This window comes from Leucopleurus acutus, assembly GCF_964270905.1.
Source record: "Leucopleurus acutus genome assembly, chromosome: 8".
Classification (NCBI taxonomy): Eukaryota; Metazoa; Chordata; class Mammalia; order Artiodactyla; family Delphinidae; genus Leucopleurus; species Leucopleurus acutus.
In genome coordinates this window covers 24,184,349-24,207,737 of record NC_139151.1, presented here as the reverse complement: position 1 = coordinate 24,207,737, position 23,389 = coordinate 24,184,349, and the positions used below count along the sequence as shown (strand labels likewise).

Below are 23,389 nucleotides of genomic sequence, written 5' to 3'. Positions count from 1 at the left end.
TCAGCGGCCATGGCTCACAGGCCCAGCCGCTCTGCGGCATGTGGGATCTTCCGGGACCAGGGCAGGAACCCGAGTCCCCTGCATCAGCAGGCGAACTCTCAAGCACTGTGCCACCAGGGAAGCCCCAAAATAACTTTTTACCTATATGACTCATAAGAGCAATTATTATACTTCAAGACTTTACTTTCTCTGTAATATTAGGAATTATGAGATTCACAGGAAAATCAATAATTTTTGCCTTTCAGATCAGTCTATAATGGAATGAAATTCTGGGTATGATATATGCTGTTTTCTTCTTTGCTTTCAGACAACACATAGGCTTGGAAGGTAACATGATACAAATAATTTTGGAGTTTTTTTACCTCTGTGGTAATATATGCATATCACACCTTCTTGAGGTTTGCTTTATTGTAAGTGGTGTTGTCTAGAAGAGTGAGCACTGAAGAAATAAATGTTCCAATTCTGTAGTAGTGGGCTGCATGACTGTGACCTTAGTGAAGATTCCCATCCCCCAATTCTGTGACCTCCTTTATTCTAGAAGGAGGTTGAACTAAATTATTTTTGGTAACAATCAGTTGCTAACATTTCTTGAATACTTACACAAATGTGCAATGAGGCAGGTCCTGCTATCACCCTACCTCATTTCAAGAAGAAACTGAGATCAGTAGAGATTAAGTAATTAGCCCTTAGTAGTGGAAGAGCTGGTATTCAACCAACACCTACCCACACACCACCTGCTTCTAAAACTCATAATTTGACCACTTCATTATACTGCCTTCCAACTTAAACAGTCTGTGATTATGGGAATTTCTAATACAGAAGTATCTATCTTAAACAACATTCAGAATCTCAAGATACTGCCCACATCAGTTGCTAAGTATTCCTATGTAAATTTTCTACAGCCCATGCCAGATCACTGTGTACATTTGTAACACGTACTGCTGTTTCTAAATAACTTTAAAATAGTTTGTACTCGCATTCACAACACTCCATAAGGTAAGTTGGGCAACTGAGGTATTATAATACAGATGAGAAAGAAGATTTGGTGGGTGTTATTTAGGTCGTGAATTGGTAGAACCAGATCTTGAACCCACTTCTTGGCTACTCCGGTTTTCTATAGAACATATACCTATGATGATTGCTTTTAAAGATTCACACAAAAAAAGATCAATCACTGAAAGACTCTCTCAGATTACTACTGAGAAAATAGTAATAATCCAAGAGGTTATTTTATATTATATAATATTCCTTCCTGCATCTGTGACTTTCCATCTGTTACCATGAATAAATTGTCCCATCTCTGATCCAAGGCCAGCCTCTACTTGGGCTTTGGATCTCATCCCTTCCTTTTTACTCAAGAACTTTGTTCTTGAATTTTTCCATGTCTCTTCTGTAACATCGATTTCTTTCTCTTTACCAGGTCATTCTTATTAGCATACAAACATGTTATATCTTTCATCATAAGGGGGAAAACATCCTTTCCTAGATTTTGCATTCTACCTTAATTTTGTCACATATTGGATGCACTTAGTTGTGTCACATTTTTGTCAATTTTCCTTGATAGTAAAACGCCACAGATTTTTTTTTTTTTTTTTTTTTTTTTGCGGTACACAGGCCTCTCACTGTTGTGGCCTCTCCCGTTGCGGAGCGCAGGCTCAGCGGCCATGGCTCACGGGCCCAGCCACTCTGCGGCATGTGGGATCTTCCCAGACCGGGGCATGAACCCGTGTCCCCTGCATCAGCAGGCGGACTTTCAACCACTGCGCCACCAGGGAAGCCCTCCACAGAATTTTTTATGCTTCTGTTAACCATTTCCTTATTCTTCATCTCTCCAGTCTCCTTGCTCAGGATATACTACTTCCACTTCACTGAAATTTTTCTTCTCATAATTATCATCAACTTCCATCTTAACAAGCAAGTGGTTGGTTCCCAGTCTTCATTTTACTGGACATCTCAGTACTTGACCCACTTGCTCATTTTCTCCTTTCTTAAAACCTTTCTTTACTAAACTTTAAGACTGTCAAGTTCTGAAAATCTCCCTGGAAGCCTCTTTTACTAACTTCTCTTTTACTCCTGCACTTCTAGTTGTTGGAATGCCTCTGAAGACAGTCCATGAACCTCTGTTCTTTGTCTTCGCTCATCCTCAGATGGTCTCATTCATTCTCAGCACTTTAAATATCATTCTACAAACAATTTTTTGCATGAACCAATTTAAAAGTCTCTCATACTGTTTGTGCTACTTTGCACTGACTCAACCTGTTGCAATTTAATCTAACCCTCATCCCCTGAAAAATAAATAAAACAGTTTCAGCCAAAAAAACCCAAATCGTTCCAATGTGATGAATCCTAAATTTGTATCTTTAGCCTTCACCTCTCTCCTGAGGTCCTGATTTGTACATTTAACTGCCTATTTAATATTTGGGTGGCTGTTAGGCATTTCAAATTTATGATGATTAAACATACTATTTTACTTTAATGCTGAACAAGGAAATTGATAAACTTTTAAGATCAACAAACCAAAGCCCATGCCAGATCACTATGTACATTTGTAACACTTACTGGCATGAAAAGAATTTAAATGGTCTCCAATCTTGGGAAAGCACAAGAGCATGTTATGTAATGGGTAGAATGTCAAGTCATCTTCATTTATGGGCAATTCCAAAGGTATTCTGTTCTGTCACCCATGAAAGAAAGAGTAGTAGTAAATCAGTTTTGAAACAGACCCAATGACATAGAGAATCCATTCTTCCAACAATTTTGAAACCTATTGTACCTTGAAAAAATTTAACTAATGCCACCCAATGCAGTTAGATGAAAAGCTGGAAAGGCAAGATATTTTGAGTTGAAAATGCAAGCTAAACTGTTGACTTACAAATCTGTTTTTGTTTCTGCTAAATTTGTACCTCTCAAGTCTTCCCCACCATAGTTTACGGCAGTCGATTTGGGTAAAACGATAGGTAGGAGTTCCTTGAACTCACCAAGCTCATTGCTACCTCTGAGCCTTTACACTTGATGGTCCCTCTTCCAATAATTCTTTCCCCAAATCCACATATGGGTTTCCTTTCTATCTCTTCCCCCTCTTCTTTTCTCCTCTCTTTCCTTCTCTCCCCCTTCTTACCTCTCTCCTCTCCTCCCCTTCCTTCCCTCTTTCTGTCTCTCTGACTCTCCCTCTCCTTCTCCCTTTTTCTGTCTCTCTGTCTTCATGTTCTGGTGAACAGGAAGTGAAACGCCTCTACCTCCTTAAAATCTGGGCTCTTTTGAGAGGACTACTGAATTTTGCCATGGAAAATCCATCATCATTTGAATGCTATTTAAGCATTGCTTTGTTCTTTTGACATTTAAAAATATCAGTGACATCAGAGTGTCAGACACCAGTAACAAAGTAGCTTTTATTTATTTGGAATGAAACAAATCAAAACCACAAGATGGTAGCTAAGAGAGATTTTTCTCAAGACAGATCAAACAAACGTTTTTCAGTTTTTTAACCACTGAGTTATTAAGTTAATCTTTCTTTCAATCTGTGTTCTTATTTTCTGTTGTTTTTATTGTTTACTAGCAAACATCATTCCATTAGCCACATAAAACTAATTCAGTACATGAAGATGCACATGCTGTACTGGACATTTGAAGGTTATCCAGTTCTTACCACTGTTTCAGCTTAACGAAATGTTTCCATGTTTTATCTTCTGGGCTACTCTTAATCACCATTCTCCTTTCTTTTTTTATTAAACATATAATTCTTGGGAAATGATATATTGCTTGGAAATATTAGAAATGCAATACTAGTTACTAACATGTGTTATAGTTTTGGAAATACCTACAAATTAGCAAATATTAATTTTCATAGAGAAATTGAAGGTTAGTTTCTTGTTTGTAATTTTAAGCTTCTGAGTTTACTGCTATATTGTACACGGGTATTATGTAATATATTGCTTTACCCAATGCAAAAGTCAAGGCTATTAATCACCAAAGAACTAATTAATCTTTAGAATTAAGTACTTATTTCCAAAATAGAAAAATGTTGAAGTATTTCTTAAAATTTTAGAGATATATATTTCTCTCACTTATATTTTTCTCTGTATAGCAAATCAGTGGCTTGGAAAAGCATTCTTGTTTTTGTTTTGTTCTAGTTTTGTCATTGATTTTTTAAAAAATTTTCTTAAGAAAAACTGATTGTGGTACAGCAAGTTTGTTAGACTCTGAGCAGATCACTCTTGAATTCTCTTGCTGCAAAGGATAAAATCACATCTGAAATAACCTGAAAATCATAGTCAGCTAAAAACACTGGTTAAAAATATATTAATGTTCTACCACCCACCCCCCTAACTTTCTAGATACTAAATTACTCTTGGTTTTTATAACTTTTTCTCTCAGAGGAAATAGATATTGCTTTGTGTGAGATAGTGTTTTTTATGCTTATATGTCTTATTTTTAAGATTATGACTCATGGATTTTAATAGCCCTGTCAGTCACTTTATGGACAAATCTTCTTAGCAGAGGGATAATGATTAGAAAATAAAGATACCAAGCCCTTTGTATTATAGGCCCTGAACTGTAAAAATCACCTGTTTTTATGGAATGTCAAATTAAATTCAAATAAGGGGTAACAATAATACTATCAAATTCTAACATGAATTTACTAATAACATATCTGCAGAACCATGCATGGTTTCAATTATCTGGAAGTACTTACACATATTTAATTTATATGCCTCCACCCTCTTAGCCTTGAGTTATGTTGACCAAAGAAGCCACTCGACTCTTCTATTTATTATGCAAAAACCCAAGTGATGGTATAAGTAAAATATACTGTTTTCTGGTTGCAAAGTTTATATGCCATTTCACTTCCTGTAATCAAATATAGCTGTTAATATTATGTCTTGACTATCTCTGTGTATGCTCTGCATAACTGCAGTATGCACTCACAGATTCGTGAAAGACTATACAGCTGTTCTAGATTAGGGTTTATGCTGCAAAATCTCTGTGTACTTTCCTAGTTTGGTTAAGTTCACTTAAACAAAAGCATTTTACTGGGGAAGTTGGACATGCTATATATACTGGTAATAGACTAGAAATAAGATATAGATGTTGATATATTTGACAAGATTTATCAACCACTCTCCCTCTCCCCTTAAAAAATAGTTTTGATGCCTAACCAGTAGATTTTCTTGGTGTTCATCTCTATGGTTTAAGTCTAATTTTCTGCACCATAAGATGTTATGATATAGTGATAAGAACATAGAATATGTAGTTAGACCCAATTCTAGTCCAGATTCTGCTGTTCACCAGCATTATGGCCTTAGGCCAAGATGTTTAAGGTCTCTAAGTCTTACTTACCTTATCTACAAAATAGAAATAAAAGCCCATCAAATAGATTTGTTTGAGAATTGAGTTAACATAAAAAATGTGCTTTGTAAACGGTATATTGATTATATAGATGTCAGAATTCTTACAGGTATTAGCTTTCCTTAATAATTCAGTATTTTACAATATATCCAGGTTATCTTCCTCACTTTTTATTATGATTACATAACCTGTCAGCGTCAAAATGACAAGAGATGGAGTTGAACCTGTAGTGACCCATAACACATACTGCTTCTTTCACCTAAAAGTCCGTTGTCCCCAATTTCTACTTAATTGAAAGTTCCAGTTGTGTTTGAATAATGGAGGTTTTAGTTTTTTTATGACTTCAAAGTACTTTCAGCTGATAAAATTTGAGCCACAACACAGTTGACCATAGAAAAGACACTAGGGACTTCCCTCGTGGTGCAGCGGTTAAGAATCCACCTGCCAATGCAGGGGACACGGGTTCGAGCCCTGGTTCGGGAAGATCCCACATGCCGCGGAGCAACTAAGCCTGTGCGCCACAACTACTGAGCCTGCGCTGTAGAGCCCATGAGCCACAACTACTGAAGCCCATGCTCTTAGAGCCAGTGCTCCACACCAAGAGAAGCCACCGCAGTGAGACGCCCGTTCACCTCAAGGAAGAGTGGCCCCCGCTCCCCGCAACCAGAGAAAGCCCGTGTACAGCAACAAAGACCCAATGCAGCCAAAAATGAATTAAAAAAAAAAAAGACACTAAATTCTGAAGCCTGTATTAAAATAACTTGAATTGTACCAATATATAAAGAAACCTTGAAAAGGTTATTTAGTTATAACTAGTAATTTATTGTGTGTGTTTATGGTTGCTATGAGACAAGTAAACGAGAATTAAAGAGCAAACTCACAGTTTCAGCACAGCCAAAAATGAAAATGAGAAGCTTGAGAAAGAGGAAATGTTTTTTCTTGTTTGGTTTGTATAGGCACATTGCAAATATAAGTGATCGTTTTGGCATTTTTAGGCATTATAAAGAAAATTCTATGTATAACATACCAAATCTTAAGTAAATAGAAGTTTTCAATAATTAAATAGGTTAAGGAATGGCAGTGTTATTTCTTTTGCAGCAGAGAGTTTCAAAAAGGTGTATTGAATCTCCTTAAAAAGATAAAAATATATGAAACTTGACATAGGATCAAACGGTATAGAACAGACCAATAGATCTTAAATATTTGCTAAAGTGTAGATGCATGGATGCCTTAGAGAAAGTCCTTCCTTGAGAATTTCACTATTCTGAGTATTTGGTAAATTTACTGTGTCCTCTACAAGGTTAAATATAATTTGATAGAAATAGGACATCAGTTCAGGAGCTATCAATCCATATCACTATGATAAACCGCAGCTGAGAGAGACACTGTCCATTCCGCCTACGAGTTGGCTTGTTGGGAATGACAAGTGCAGCCTGTGTAGGACCTGAGGACAATATGTTGCAAATGCCCTCAGCTCTTCTGGAGCTGCCACTTTGTTCTCAGTGTCTTCTGATTGTTGCCTGGTACCTGTAGCCTGCAACACCCTTGCCTACTCCTGCCCTTTTTTAAAAAAAAAAAAATTAAAAAAAATTTTTTAATTGCTTCAGCATGATGCTTATTGCTAGAATGAATTTTTCAAATACCACATTTTTTTAAAAATGCCACTTCTCTGTTTTAAGAACCCATGTAGATGTCCTCATTCATTAAACTACTCTTTCAACATTCCAGATTCTCCGTAGTCTGACCTTACCCTACAATTCCATCCCAAATTTGTTTATTATACCAAGTTCCATTCCACAGAGGATTGGGGGAGCCCATGAGAATACTTATGATAAAATAATGGATAAATATATTTAGAAATGAGGAACCTTGGAAATACAGAAATAAAGAGCCCAGAAGGTGACACTGGGGACGAAAACTTAGATGCACAGCTTATACCTGCTGTAACTAAGGTTAAGGTTTAGCTCTGAACTGCTAGATATCACCTGTTCTGCCATCCCCTCCAACATGCATCCTCTCTACTTCAGCCTTCTCCCAACTGTGCCCGTGTTTAGTGACATTTCCGTGTATGTGTGTGTGTTCACTTATCTTTCTGATATCCTCCCATTATTCAAAGTTCAGTCTCGTATCCATTTCCCATCTTCCATGAAGCCTTCCCTGTGTGTTCCAGCCCTCTTGGAATTCCTTCTTTGACTTCTGTAGCAGTTATACTCACTGTACAATAGTGTCAATTCTTTATCACCCATCTTTTGTGGTGATCAGGAATTATGTTTTCGGCCAGCTTTCTTGAGATAGATTTTTAAGTATTCTGAGAAATTTTTATATTTCTAAGCTTGTCTGTTGGTGACTCCCTTTATTCGCATCAACATCCTATACTGGTGCCTGTGCCACCAGCATTCTTCAGGCATCATGTTTCGCTCTCCTTCTGCATCCTTCACAGGAGCCTGCACAAGGCCGAGATTATAATGTAGGCAGTAAAGTAAGTAAGTCTGTCTATCTAGTCAGTGCTTGTATTTGCAAAAAGCATGGCTTTAATATTTGGAGCTTTCCATTGTGGACCTTTTCAGATATATGGCTGTGTGGATAGTTTAACCACTCTCCAGAGGAAAAGTAGACTTTGAAGAAAAGTGTTACAACTCTGAACTTTCTTACCTCAAAGCACAATTGGGAATCAGTTCCCTTCGTAATGTCATTACTCCTGACCTTATACTTCATACTGTGGCTCTGGAATGAAACTCAGGTTGGCCCCAAAACCTGTGTACTAAAGCATTCTACAACTATACAATTCTAATCACCCAGTGTTGCAGTAATTTATGCCCAAGATTATATTACTAATTACTTGAATTTGGTGAACAGCAGGTATGGAGCCAGAAATTTCCAGAACATTTTAAGGGAGGGTATGGGGCAGAGAGGTCAAGAGTTACCAGGATGATATAAAACTCCCTGAAGGGCTTCCCTGGTGGTGCAGTGGTTGAGGGTCCACCTGCCGATGCAGGGGACACGGGTTCGTGCCCCGGTCTGGGAGGATCCCGCATGCCGCGGATCGGCTGGGCCCGTGAGCCATGGCCGCTGAGCCTGCACGTCTGGGGCCTGTGCTCCGCGGCGGGAGAAGCCACAACAGTGAGAGGCCCGCGTAACGCCACAAAAAAAAAAAAAAAAAAAAAAAACCTGTAAAATTAGCAAAGATGAGGTTCTCATACCTGGCAGTATCTGCAATCTGTTCAGATGTTACCAGTATCTTCTGCATGTCTCCAGACAGACCTTTGGAGGCCTGGGAAGCCTGCATCTGTATCTGGGAGTATGCTGCCTCATCTGGTGCTTTCTGTAGTAGTCAGGACAGATGTGTTTACATATCCTTTGCCTTTAAAGAAATTTTATATTTTTAACCTCATCTGTTGATGTCACCTTCATTTGCATCATCCTGTAGTAATGCCTGTGCAGCCAGCATTTTTAAAAAAATACCTCAGTTAAAAACCCTGAACTGAATAATTCTCATACATATGAACTACTAATTTGAACATGCAATAGTTGCTATTAGCATTAGTAAAAATATACATTTTAAAAGGGTCTCAATTTATAGTAATTTTGGTCATTGCATATATTCTCAAAAATAACAATTACTATCATGGGGGAAATGAGAATGGAGGAATCTAGGCATTTTTTTTAATGGTTTAAAAAAAAATCCTATTTTTAAAAATGTTAATAGTGTTGGGCCCATAGAATTAAGTCCAGATTTCCTTGGCATACGTTCAAGGCCCCTCCCAAGCTGGCCCTTGTCTACTTTTCTAGCTTTGGCACCCACTGTTGTCCCATCCTTCATGGTCCTGAAACCCCCCTGTTGTTTCGTGCCCCTCTCTCTTTCCCTTTGTCCTATAAATTCTGACTCATTCTCAAGACTATTTTGAATCTATTCTGTGAAATCTTCTCTGTTCTTTTAGATTCCCTTTGTATATGTGTGTGCACACAAATAAAGTAACTCTATGAGCAGATGCTTTACAATTTAGAAGTCTTTCTTTCACTAAACTGGCTTATGTAAATAATCTATAAATACTTGCTGAAGAAAGGAAGGAAAAGACAAAGTGCACATGAGAGTTCATAAATTTGTATAATGCTTCTTGTATAGTGATTGTTTAGGATTTATGCTGATTTGAAGATTATTATTAACATCACTGACTTGGTAGTTCAGATTATGGATGAAGGTGGGAGATACTTGTTTAAATTATCTTTTTTGGAAAGATTTTAGGTTAATTTTGTATTGTAACCCAAAGGTTTGAGTTCTAGCTCTACCACTGACTATATTTAAATTATCTAATCCTATTTCCTTATCTGTAAACTGTGAAATTTTAATACAATTTTCATTCATTGATTCATTTGTTCATTCATTAAACATTTGTCTTCTAGACATTATTTTTATCTTTAAAATTTAAACTTTAAATAATGGACTTTCCAGTTATACTGCTTAAACCTTTCGAAAATGCACCAAAATGTTTGTGTTTTGTTTTTTTTTTCTTAGCAGCTTATTTGCCTACCTTATTCTTTTGGAAAGCTGCACAAAACAAACTGTCTTTCAGATATGTGGTCACTAGAGATTGTAGTTTCAGCTCTATCTATAAATAATTATATATGGATAGGTGATTTAATCTTAGCCCAGCATCTGAAATGGTATACAAAAATTGCTTTCTGTTAGTTTCTTACCAGGGAAGCATTGATTGCTAAATAGAATATTAAAGAGATTGATATGCAAGATTGGCTATTTTTTTGCAAAGAGGGAAAGTAATAGAAGGTAAGAAATTTCATGCAGATTTATGTAGTGGATAAGTTAGATGTGATTTCCTCAAAGAATGTTTCTCCTTTGTAAACAAAACATTTTCTTTGCTTTTGCCTTGCTGAATGGAAAATTGATTATCTTAATTGTGCCTTTATTCAAACTCACTTATAAATGACTGTGTGGCAAACTGTAAGGAAATAGAATAGAGAATTTCAGCATTTGAAAGTTTTCACTGCACAAGTGAACTTTAATTTTGGATTTTAAATTTTTTTTTTTTTTTTTTTTTTTTTTTGGCGGTAACACGGGCCTCTCACTGTTGCGGGCTCTCCCCTTGCGGAGCACAGGCTCCAGACGCGCAGGCTCAGCGGCCATGGCCCACGGGCCCAGCCGCTCCGCGGCACGCGGGATCCTCCCGGACCGGGGCACGAACCCGCGTCCCCTGCATCGGCAGGCGGACTCCCAACCACTGCGCCACCAGGGAAGCCCTGGATTTTAAATTTTAATTTGGCTATTAAAATCATGAGCTAGTTGATTTCTTAGTTAAAGAAAATTTGTGAGAGCATGAGGATAATAATACACTGTGACTACACATGTCATGTTTTAGCAGAGGAGGTACTAGGTTGGTGTTGAGAAGTTTTATAGATAGGAAGAGTAAGAATTAGGAAATAGTAAGTGAACTTGAAATTTCGTAGTATATTTTTATTGCCTTTAAGGTGAAGGTGGCAAAGATGTAAGAAATTGATGGTAGTTCAGTCTTTCTATAATATAAAGCACTTAAGATATTCTTCTGTAAACTTTTAAAAATGTATTTAAACAACTTAAATGAGAGTTAATCTTTTCATGATTGTAAGCCATTGTTTATTATGTGCTGCAGATCATGATTTTTCTAGTTTTAATGTGTAATTCATTTCAACTAAATTTGAAAATAGAAGCCTGAAATGGAGTAAAAACTTAAGACTACTGGAGTAGATTTATCTCCGACAGATCTACTTATCTTAGCAGTGGTTTATTAGTTTTTTTAAACGAAAACTCAATTCTTTGGTTGCCAAAGTGTCATGGGGGAAATAACAAAAGTTAATAGGATTGAAAATGTAGAACATTTTGGAAAATGGTGTTTTGCTCATTTAGGCATACTCTTTTGTAAAATACTTTGTCATTAAAAGAAATAAAACTTCCAATAAAGGACAACTATGTGACTTTTCAATTAAGTAGTGATTGTGGAATTTTAAGGGAACTTGGGAGCAATTTATAACTCATTTCCATTTTTGAAGAAGAAAAGACTTTTGTTTACTGCTGTAAAGAATATTGAATGATTACTGTCTTCCTTTTTTTTTTTTTTTTTTTAAGTGGAAATTTCTTATCCTATATAGAAACTCTGTAGAATTTTGGGTTTGTAGTTGGCATTTATGCTCTGGCCTACAATTCAGATCATGACTATTTTGGTCAATTTCAAAATAAGAAAAAGATGGAATTTTAAGTAATTTGTAGTTTGTGTTTAGCGAGGTTTGGAATATATCCTCTGATTGACAGAGGCAAGCTTTGACCTGGGTAATTAAAAAGAGTGCATACTGGGACCAATTTACTAATGCTTGAACAGTTAATTGGCTCTGTTTTAAGAGGTGTAAGAGTGCTTGTAATACACTCTCCAGAGTGTTAGATGCCATCATTAAGTTGTTTTTCTATGCATTGTTTTATTAGTCCTGTTGTATCATATCACTAAATCAGTATTCAGCTAAACCCAAACGTCACCATTATGGAATAAATTTCTAGGAGACAGAAATAAACTGAAAATATTCAAAAATATTTTAATTAGTATGATAACATTATTATTAAAAAGTGAAGGGGAAATCAGGCTATTACAATTTAGCATTATGGTGGAGGAACAGTAATTTCTCAGCTCTGTCAGCTGCTCTTGGGTTTACTGTTCTGCACATTTACCTTAGTAGGTAGGTGCTCATTTTCAGCAGGCACATTTAATAATAACATTAATCTTTTTGTGCTCATAACTCATAAAAAACATTTTCAATAATTTCTTCTGTAAGTTTGTACCTGGGATTTATAGCTTGGGTAAATCTCAGAAATCAGTCTCTCTTTAACTATCGAAAATGGTTGGCTGTATATAGCAATCAGAATTCTTTTATCTTCCCAATGCTTTCTTAGAAAGTTGTTTTGAAGCTTTATTAGTGAGAACAGAATGTATTTTGAATACCTCATTTTTCTGTAAAATTTTCTTTTCTTCACAGTCTTTATATTCTTTGTCAGGATCAGAAATAGTTTATCATGAATTTTGGAATTTTCCCTCCTTGTGAAATTTTGAGGTGTCAAAGTTGACATTCTGCTTTTAATTCATACAATATGGGGAGGTTCCTTTTTAAAAATCCTAAGTGGGGGCTTCCCTGGTGGCGCAGTGGTTAAGAATCTGCCTGCCAATGCAGGGGACACGGGTTCGAGCCCTGGTCCGGGAAATTCCCACATGCCACAGAGCAACGAAGCCCGTGAGCCACAACTACTGAGCCTGCGCTCTAGAGCCTGCGAGCCACAACTACGGAAGCCCATGTGCCTAGAGCCTGTGCTCCGCAACAAGAGAAGCCACCACAGTGAGAAGCCCACGCACCGCGATGAGGAGTAGCCCCCGCTCGCCACAACTAGAGAAAGCCTGTGCGCAGCAACGAAGACCCACCACAGCCAAAAATAAATAAAATTAAAAAATAAATTTTTTAAAAATCATAAAAAAAAATCCTAAGTGGAATTAAATAACTAAAATTTAAATACAATTCTTAAAGCTTATTTCTATGAATGCTATATGGTAAGCAGAAAGGCAATAAAGATAATTCTCTATATTTAAACTGAATTGATTTCCTCACTAACAAACACTGACTGACCAGCAAGAATGCCCATTCACTCCTTAATCCATTACATGCAATGTGGCTTCCACCTCTACTCCTTAGTAGAGTGGTTGAAATTGTCTCATTCCCTTTTACTTTATAAACATTTAAGGTCTTTGGCCTAACAAAATTTACTGTGGCACTAAGGGATGATCCTTTACTTTCTGTATAGTACAAGGAAATAATCTATTCTCCTTCACTTCACATCAGCCCTCCTCTCCATTTCTCAGAGATGTTCTGGAGTTATATAGCTTTGTTTTTAATTTTAATACAGCTTCAAGAGTGTTACCCTTTTTTTTTTCTTTTTAAGAATGATTTATTGTTTAGTTAATGTTGTAATTTATAGTAGCGGTCCCCAACCTTTTTGGCACCAGGGACCGGTTTCACGGAAGACAGTTTTTCCACGGGGTAGGGGAGGGAATGGTTCAGGGGGTAATGCGAGCAATGGGGAGCAGCCAATGAAGCTTTCCTTGCTCTCCCACCGCTCACCTCCTGCTGTGCAGCCTAGTTCCTAACAGGCCACGGACCACCACCAGTCCACCAACCAGGGGTCGGGGACTCCTGATTTATAGAGTTTGCTTAATCGGTCTTTTTTTTTTTTTTTTTTTGATGTGGACCATTTTAAAAGTCTTTATTGAATTTGTTACAGTATTGCTTCTGTTTTATGTTTTTGGTTTTTTGGCTGCAAGCCATGTGGGATCTTAGCTCCCCGACCAGGGATCAAACCTGCATGCCCTTCATTGGAAGGCGAAGCCTAAACCACTGGACTGCCAGAGAAGTCCCAGTTACACTTCTTATTGAGACATTTTGTGCTCATTCAATTTTAACATTAGAATTTCATTTTTGTTTTTGCTTTTGCTGTAGTTGTGAATGCTCTCAGAAAGAAAAAGAGATAAGGGAAATATAGCATGTGTAGAAGCATATTTAAGCATACGTTTATACCCCTTTTAGAGAAAAAATGAGGTATACAAGATATATTCTGTTGCCTGTCTACCAGAAGAATTTTATACAGTATTCTAAAGTTTTAAACTTTTCAGAAGTAAGACCCTAACTCATTCATTTTTGCATACCCATTATGGGCTAAATGTACTAAGCACTCAGCAAATGATTATTAATTCAACTTGATGGGAGTGCTTGAGGTTTCTATATTTTTTGAATGAAATTCAAATTCATGTAATGGTCATGAATTTGATCATACATAAGTCCATATGTATAGAAATAACTAGATTCTTTGTGTATGTATAAACCCTCAGTGTGTATACAGACTCTTACATGAAGTTTTCTTGCATGATTCTCTAGAGGGAATTTTAAACATAACTTATTTGTTATTTTATAGGTATATTGCACATTTCATTTTTCTTTACTGACTACTCATTTGTTTTCCCATTAAGGTGCTGATTGCATATTTTCAAAGCATCTGCAATTAATTAAAATCTTTACAAGCTTCCTTAAACCTAAATACTGTAAATTTTATACTTGAGAAATCTGAGATGGAAATTAAGTGGTTGACAGTTATTAATAAAAATCTTATGATCAGATCTAAATTTCATATGATCGGATTTCTAGTGTTAAACCCTTATCAATAATAAGTACTTATATATTTTTTATTTTTTATACTCAGTATTTAATAAATAATAAATATTTCATAGTATTGTATTCCACTTTAATATTTTCACATTAAATATCTGTTTATCAAATATTTGAGAACCTGCTCTGTGCTTTATGACTACAGTAGTGAGCAATGTTAAAAAATGTTTAAAGAAGATAGTTTAGGTGATACAAACTTTAACATTTCATGAAGTGGACAGTTTCCTTTTGGAGAACTGCAAAATGGGGCAGAAGGCAGGAGGCTTTTATAGGATAAAGAATAAAGAACAAAGAAGAGAAAAATTGAAGATATCTGATTGATTGGGGCCACATTAATCAACCTTGTTTGGAGTGAGAAGACCCAGAGTTGGCTTGGCGTTTGGGGATTGGCTGACAGGACATACAGCATTTCTGGTCAAGTGGACATTTATAGGGACACGGAAGTTGTCTAAGTTTTGGTTTGCTGATGTGGCACCCCAGGCAGGAGCAGCTCCATCTTAGCCCTAGAAATCTATTTCAGTAATGATAACAGGACCTGGCCTCTACTTTCATGAAACTTACTGCCTAGAAAAGGATGCAGACATTAAACAAAAATGAATTCACTCTAGGTATAGCACTGAAGAGAAATCTACAGGATGTTTTACTAAGGGAGTGCTGTTTAAAAATGTTTAATCTGGGCTTCCCTGGTGGCGCAGTGGTTGAGAGTCCGCCTGCCGATGCAGGGGACACGGGTTCGTGCCCCGGTCCGGGAGGATCCCACATGCTGCGGAGCGGCTGGACCCGTGAGCCATGGCCGCTGAGCCTGCGCGTCCGGAGCCTGTGCTCCGCAACGGGAGAGGCCACAACAGTGAGAGGCCCGCGTACCACAAAAAACAAAACAAAACAAAACAAAACAAAAATGTTTAATCTGAGACCTGATTACTTGAAGTTAACCAGGTTTGGTATAATAAGAATATATATTTCGTCTTTGTCCCTGGTTCCTGACAATGAAGTCAGAGGTTTTAACCCATGGAATTTCCTGAGTGATGGAAGTGTTTCGTTGTTCATAAGAAGCCACTGTTCAACACAGTTGAATTTATGCTAATGAGGTGACTCAGGGTGGGATGTCTAGATAGCTTCAGGGTGGGGACTGGTCACCAGAAAGACTAAGCATGTGATTAGCCCCATCCCTCTTCCTGGGAGGAGGTTGGGCCTGGAAATTGAGTTATAAGAACTCTTGAACAACAAGATTCTGTGACCTTCCAGATTGGTGAATGTGTTGATGTGCTGGGAAGGTGACCCTCCTGTAGAAGACATGGAAGCTCTGCACCCCATCCCCACTGCATACCTCATCCTGTACATCTCTTCCATCTGGCTGTTCCTAAGTTATACCCTTTAAATAAATAAACTGGTAATCATAAGTAAAGCACTTTCCTGAGTTCTAGAGAATTATCAAACCTGAGGAGGGGGTCGTGAGAATCCCTGAATTTGTAGTCGGCCAGGTAGAATAGCAAGTAGCTTGGTGACTGCATTTTGCAGCTGGCATCTGAAGTATGGAGTCTTGTGGGACTGAGCCCTTTACCCCTGGGGTCTATGCTAACTCTGCATAGTGTCGGAATTAAATTGAATTGATAGACACTCATTTGACTTTGAAGACTTAGTGTTGAAGAGAAACCACATGTTTGGTGTCAGAAAACACTACAAACCAGGCAAAAGGAAGTAGAAGAAGATTCCAGTAGAGAAGTAGCAGTAATGCAGACTCTGAGGTGGGAAGGGGCTTGACTTGTTCCAGAATCTTGAAAGTGTGGCTTCAAAGCTTGTAAGCAGGTGATAGACATGATCAGATTTGAAACTTATTAAAAAAAATTCTAATGACAACACAGAGAATTGGAGTGATCAGAAGAAAAATGGTTGCAGGGAGACTCATTAGGAAGGTGGTACAGTATTCCACACAACAGAGAAGAGAGGCTTGGGAGCAAAGGTCATGAAAGTGGGAATGGTCACATACAAGGTGACACAGAAAGCACCCCCATATGTTTTATGAAGCTTATAAAATATTATTGATTCTGAAGAAATAATTGTACAGGTAGCAAATTCAAAGCTTTAATGGTGAAAGTTGAGATTCAGGATGATGTAGAAGACCTAGCATATGTACATATTTGTGTGACCTTGTTAAGCTATTTAGTCATCTGACTCACATTTTCTCAATTTTGAAAATGGGAACAATAATTCTTTTTCTTCCTACTTCATAGAGTTTGAAGATGAAGTAAGATAATGTATGTTAGAGCACTTCATAAATTTGTTGTAGAAGAATGCTACTTCTCATCTGTATTTCTTCTCATCATCAAAACTGAAAGCAAAATAAAAGCTAGTTGGGTTACATTTCTTTTTTGGATATTTTCATCTGCCCTACTTAATAACTGAGTCTTCCAAGTGTGTATTTTAGGAAAAGTATTCCTATTTTAGGTGAAATATTTTTCTCAGAGGTTCTGAAACTGTATTTCAGGAACAGCCAGTTCATAGAGGTGACCCTGATCTCTTAGTGTGTATGAACTACTTTTTTTTTTAATTTCTCAGAGCCTTAAGACAGGAGTGTGGGTGTGACCATAGGGCTGGGAGGGCAGAGAAAAATGAGAGAATGATTAGTCAGTGAGGGAGGAGTGGTTGCATCTTCCAATCTGGAAGTACCTAAAGAGAAAGAGGCATGTTGACAGCCAGGATCCATAAATTGAAGGCTGCATTCTGCCAGATGTTAAGCATTTAACAGGGCTAGTGGAGTCGATTCATTCGTTAGTGGCTGCTCTGCAGAAATAGAAGAACATGGCTTTCATTTTAGTGTTTATGTGGATAACTATCCTAGAACAGTTCATTTTATCATCAGGGCAGGGACTCTGTCTTATTCACTGCTATATCCCCAGTACCTCATAGTATGTTTGTCACATGTCTCCTTAATAAAAACTTATTGAAGGAAGGCATTTTCTAAAGCGTCTTCATAATACTTATTAAACTTTCTTAGACCATGTTTATCATGTACAACTATGCTTATGAACATAATGATTCTCTGAAATGTACCATATACCCGTGTAGTCCACAGAGTCTAGTTGGTTCTCCCTCCTTGACATCTCTCATACCTGTTCCCCACTTCCATCTCCACTGCCACTTCCTTCATTGAATCCCTTTCCTCATCTGGATTATTGTAGTTTTTAAACTGATATCCTACCTTCAAATCTTATACCCTCCAATGACCCTTCCCATTGCTGCCAGGGTGCAGCATCTGTAAGATACAAGTTTAGTCTTCTGCTAAAATATTTAAATGGTTCCCTTTTACTTAGAGCAGTGAGTTTCCAGCCATGATGTTCTAACACACTGATATGTCACAGTCATTTGGAAGGTGATAGGTAGCATTTGGAAGGTGATAGGTACCTCATAGTATTTGTGCTGTCCCTCATGAAAATGAGTCCAGAGAGAGATAAAAGTGAGGATGGTGCCATATTTATAATTAGCTTTTAAATGGTTCATGAAATCACAAGGATAGGGAGAGACAGAGCAGCTAAAATGTCCAATGTCCATTTTCTTTACCACCTTACCTAACTAGAAAGAGCATACTTCTAAACTAGACCTTGCCAGAACGATAAACTCAGTACTTTTCTCCAGAATGTTTTCATGATGGCAATACCCTCTTTACTTAGTGATTTTTATTTATGCTTTGTGTTTGTTGTAGATGATAGTGCTTTTAAAATTTTTTAATAGATTAAAGGCATTAATAGAGGCACATGGTACTTTTTAATACAGATATTGTACATTTTTATAGTTATATGTTTCTAACCCTTCAAAGAATGAACTAAAAGACAAAAAGCTCAATATGAAAATGTCTTTCTCCATCATCTCTACAGTTTTAGTAGGTTGAAATTGTGTTTCTGAAAGGAGTGATTGCCAACTTAAATTTGTTTGTCATTGTCATGAATTGAGGAGTATAATGCAGCACAGACAATATGGTATGGCATCAACAGTGGGATCATCTTACAGATCAGGAAATAGCAAGACCTGAATGTTGTCAATTACAAGAAAGTCATAGTAATACAAATCCAGATAATGTTTTATCCATTTAAAAGTAAGTTTTCATCATTTTGAATTTGTATTTTCCTTCAAATAGATAAACATGTACAGTGGAATATTGAGTTAAGATGTTTATACTAACTCACTTTCTAATTTATTTTGTATTGTACTTATTTTGTGAAGGCCACTTGCTTTATAGTAAATGTTAAAGGAGCATATTAAATGATTCTAGGTGTTAAAATACAATTAATTCAAGTATTCTGCTTGACATATCAGAGTACAGATCTCAGAGCCAACAGAGCAACTGGAGATTAGGGGAAACCCCAAGAAGCAAGGAAATCACAGAGAGGGGAGCCCAGCTCTGCCTAAATCCTTGGCTGAGTGTCACATTTCACAGGCTGAGGGAAGACTCATAGGAAACCAGGCTAAAAAACAGCAGTTGGAAGCCATAAGAACAAAACAGAGATGAGATATAAGTAGCTGAGTACCATGGGTTAGAGAGAATTTGCAGTTTGAATCCAGGCAAGGTAATTGTCTATTAGAATAGAAATCTAATAATCCTCAGAAAAACCTAACAGAATTAAGTTTTTCTATAATATATTATCTAAAGTATCTAGTTTTCTACAAAAATATGAAACATGTAGTGAAGCAGGAAATTGTGATCCATGGCCAAGAAAAAGTACTCAATAGAAACTCTTGTTAGCCCAGATTTGAATTTATCATAGATTTCAATGTAGCTATTTTAAGTATGTTAAAAGAATTAAAGGAAAATATAGGTAGGTAAATAAACAGATAGGTAGCCTCCCCAGAGCAATGGAAACTATATTTAAACAAAACAAAAACAAATGTGGTATTAGACCTGCCTGAAAGCACAATTACTGTAAAATTTTTGCCAGGCAGGCTGAAAAACAGTTTGGAATTGTCAGAAGAAAGCAACAGCAAACCCGAGGACCCAGTAGAAATAACCCTGTGCAAAGAACAGAAAGAAAAAAGATTGCAGAAAAATGAACAAAACTAAGAGAACTGTGAAGTAGTCCATTATACATGTTCTTGCAATCATGGAAGGAATGGTAAGAAAGAGGCATAAAAATATTTGAAGAAATCATAGCCAAAGACTTCCCAAATTTACTGAAAAGCATTGATAGATCCAAGAAGCTTGCAGAGAGCCCCAAGAAAGACAAATACAAAGAAAACCATTCTTAGACACATCATAGTCTAACTGCTATATGATGAAGAGAAAATTTTGAAATCAGCCAGAGGAAAACAACACTTATTGCTACACTTCAAAGAAAAAACTGAAATTATTTCTCGCTGATGAAAAAATTCAAGCTTCTAAGAAAAAATGAGAATTTTAGAAAACTTATATCCACCAGTAGCTTCCCAATACTTTGAAAGACATTTAAAATGATATTGACCATGATATTAAGAAATATGATTTTTAAAAATATTGTATATGAAATGTGTTAATATTTGAAGATCCATATAAAGAAGATATGCATAATTTAGTAAGCCAGTATTTTCCACATGACTGGTGCACAGTGTTATGAAATCATTCACTGGTAAAAGATCCATTCAAAGTGCAAAGTAGACCAATGGATTTTAATGTAACAGAGTACAGAAAGTTTATTGATAATGGCTTCAGATTCCACATTGTAACTACTTTTTAAGAAACTTCCACTCATCAGTGTTTATTGTAGTATCAAAGGAGAGTAACTGCACTTCTCTAAAAAGGATGTTAAATTACTTTTCCCTTTCCCAACTACCTATCTCTGAGAGACTGGATTTTCTTCGTATGTTTCAACCAGAACAATGTATTGAATGCAGAAGCAGATATGAGCATCAAGATATCTTCTTCTGAGCCAGACATTAAAGAAATTTGTAAAAATGTAAAACAGAGCCCTTTTGTTTTGGAAATAGTAGCTATTTTCATAAAAACACTATTTATGTTACCATATATGTTAATATATAATAATGTAGTGTTTATTATTACTTTTAAATTAATGAATTTTTAAAAATTCTAAGTTTCAACTTCTAATACATTAAATGGCAATAGATATAATCCACCTTAACAGGAGCTCTTTGGAGTCCTTTATATATTTAAATGTATAGGTGCCGTGGGACCAAAAAAGCTTGAGAATTACTTTGGTAATTCTCTGGCTCCACCTTTAGATAACAGATTCCTTTGAGAGCACCAGACTGGAAAATTGGAAATACCTTGTAGCTTGGGAGATTAGTGTTCTTCAGTATATAATGACATTCAGTTTTTGTTGACATCCTTGATTATTTTCAAATGGACTGTATAGTAGTATGCTGTTGAGTTGTACTGCTTACTGCCTCTGATGGCAGCCTTTTCTTCTTTCCTTCTGATATTTGTTTCCAGACCTTTTATTTTTAGCAGGGAATTTTACCAAGAAAGCAATAAAGGACTTTTGCAGTAGTGACTAATCCTTATTTTCTTTACTTCTTCCTTCTTTGGCTATGTTTAGAGGTTATCAAGGGAGAGCTGTACAAAGAGTGTAAGCAGACTTCAGTAGAGGGCTGCACAGTCAATTGCTATGCTATGCTGAGTTGTTATTCAGTTTCTGGGAAACAGCATTAATCATTTGAAATCAAAGAATCATTGAAGTTTGTCTCATATGGTGTGAAAAAGAATTATAAAGTGGGTAACTAAGAGAAATTCGTCCAGAATTGTTTTTTAGTCCTGCTTACTGCTTATAAGCTGTTAAATGCGTGTGACAATGTTTGTTTGTATTTCTTATCTACCAGGTGACAAAACCAATCTGCCAGAAATAAACTTATTATAAGGGATGTTCATTACATAAATGTGTAGTAAATTTATTTTAACATTGCAGTACTTTGTTCTCACAAAACAAAAGTACAAAAGCCTAAATACCTACCTACTTGCATGAAACTGGATAGTTCCCAACTTTCTGTATCTTGGTATTCTATCTTATTTTTTAATTGTTCTTAGTGACTTTGTACTTAATTCGAATTTAGAAGGCCCTTCACTATCAATGAGCTAATACAGATCTGATTGTTGTTTTAAGATTTATTGCGGTCAAAAAATTATCAGACATATTTCTGTACTCTCTCGTCTGGCCTTTTACATTTTTACCTAATATTTTTGGTAGTTTTGAAACTTGCGTAGTGGACAAGAGCACTAAAACAAATTTATTTTACACTTTATTTCTTTGATAGTTGAGTTACATGGAAGTAATTAAACTGTCAAATTTGTCCCATATTTTGTTTAAGGGACTTAATAGTGATTTACTTTTTGAACCATATTTTGTTTTGCTTTTGAAATGACATGGGTTTTCTTTCTCAGTGCAAATGATTATGGTTCTGAAAGTCACATAGAGGCTTTTGCCAGAATAAAAGGCTTCTAATTTGAGGATCTCAGTTAGGGATATTTATTTGGGGCTAGAAATAAGACCTGATTATTTATGAGCTGTTTTCTTAAACGACAATTTCCCTTGCCTTTTCTTAGGCTAAAGATGAAGAAGAAGCCTTTCTGGATTGGAGTGATGATGATAATGATGGATTTGATCCAAGCACACTTCCAGATCCAGATAAGTACAGAAGCTCCGAAGAATCAGATAATGAAGATATGGAAAACAAAATTAGGTATGTTTCTACCGTTGGTGGCATTAAGAATATGGGTCTTCTCCTTTTAATAACTCCAAAAGATGTGTGGAGACAAACATCTCATGCTCTTCTCGTCATTTTAGGGGCCCTTCTACTGTTTCTGTTAATTCCTGTTAACAGATATATGGGTGACATGAGAGTTGTATCTTTTTCTTTGTCTGTTCTCTTCTTGTCTCTCTCTTTCTGAATCTTTTATGCTTAAGTATTTGATGCACTAGGGTATATTTAGTGCAAACAGAGGTAAGATTTTATTTTGATTCACTGTTGAGATTGGTGTTAAAAATTATTTCTGAATTTTTTAAAAGGGCAGTTATACTTTCACATTCTTTGCTGTAAAATTAAGTAAGAAACACATAAAATAATGGAAAACTCGTACATAAACAGCCTTTGACAAATTCTCTCAAATTAGAATCTGTTCATTTTAATGTGGACTTACTTGCTGCCATGCCAAAAATAGATGAAATGTAATGAATTGAATGACTTGCTCAGCACTTGTTTTCAGAGTACTATGTATTAGATTAAATTGAGATTCTGTTGATTTAAAAGTTGAGAATATTGAACTGCATGGTTCATGACTGAACTAAATCAATGAGCCTATTTAGGCACAAGGGGGAGGTACTAATGATGGATGAAGTTAATATGGTTGAAAGGGAGAGGAGGCTTGTTGGAACCCCTAAAGTTGCTAGTCTGAAAAGTTTGGAGTTGAAAAAATAGGCCACAGAGAGCTATAATCCAGTTTTAACTAAGAGCATTATGAAAAGGTCTCAAAAAGATTATCCCCTTAAGAGAAAAATGCTATAGAGAGATCATTTCAGAGTTACTCTTTATTTTAATATTGTGCTCATTTAAACATAGTATTATTTTATAATAGTGAAAATGACTTATCCAAAATGCAGTCTTCCCATGTGATGCCAGAAACTTGAGACATTTGCTATTGGACAACTAGGTAATGGACATAATAGCTTTACTACCAGAAGAAGCACCACAGGTGAAAATAATTTATTAGGATTTAGAAAAAATATTTAAATGATAAGGGTTAAATAATTTAGGTCCAGGGCATAATTCTAATCTTTAGAAATTGACCTCTAAGAGTAAATATGCATATTCTACTTCAGAAAATACA

General features: G+C 36.3%; 1 protein-coding gene across 1 annotated transcript in view; it reads left to right on the top strand.

Annotated features, from left to right (window-relative positions):
• The window catches only part of DDX10 (DEAD-box helicase 10), a 289,494-nt gene that overhangs the window by 230,614 nt on the left and 35,491 nt on the right, over positions 1-23,389 (top strand). Inside the window, exon 17 of the mRNA XM_082845741.1 lies at positions 22,109-22,245. Coding sequence (XP_082701867.1) covers positions 22,109-22,245 — 137 coding nt within the window. The remainder of the gene's footprint in view (positions 1-22,108; positions 22,246-23,389) is intronic.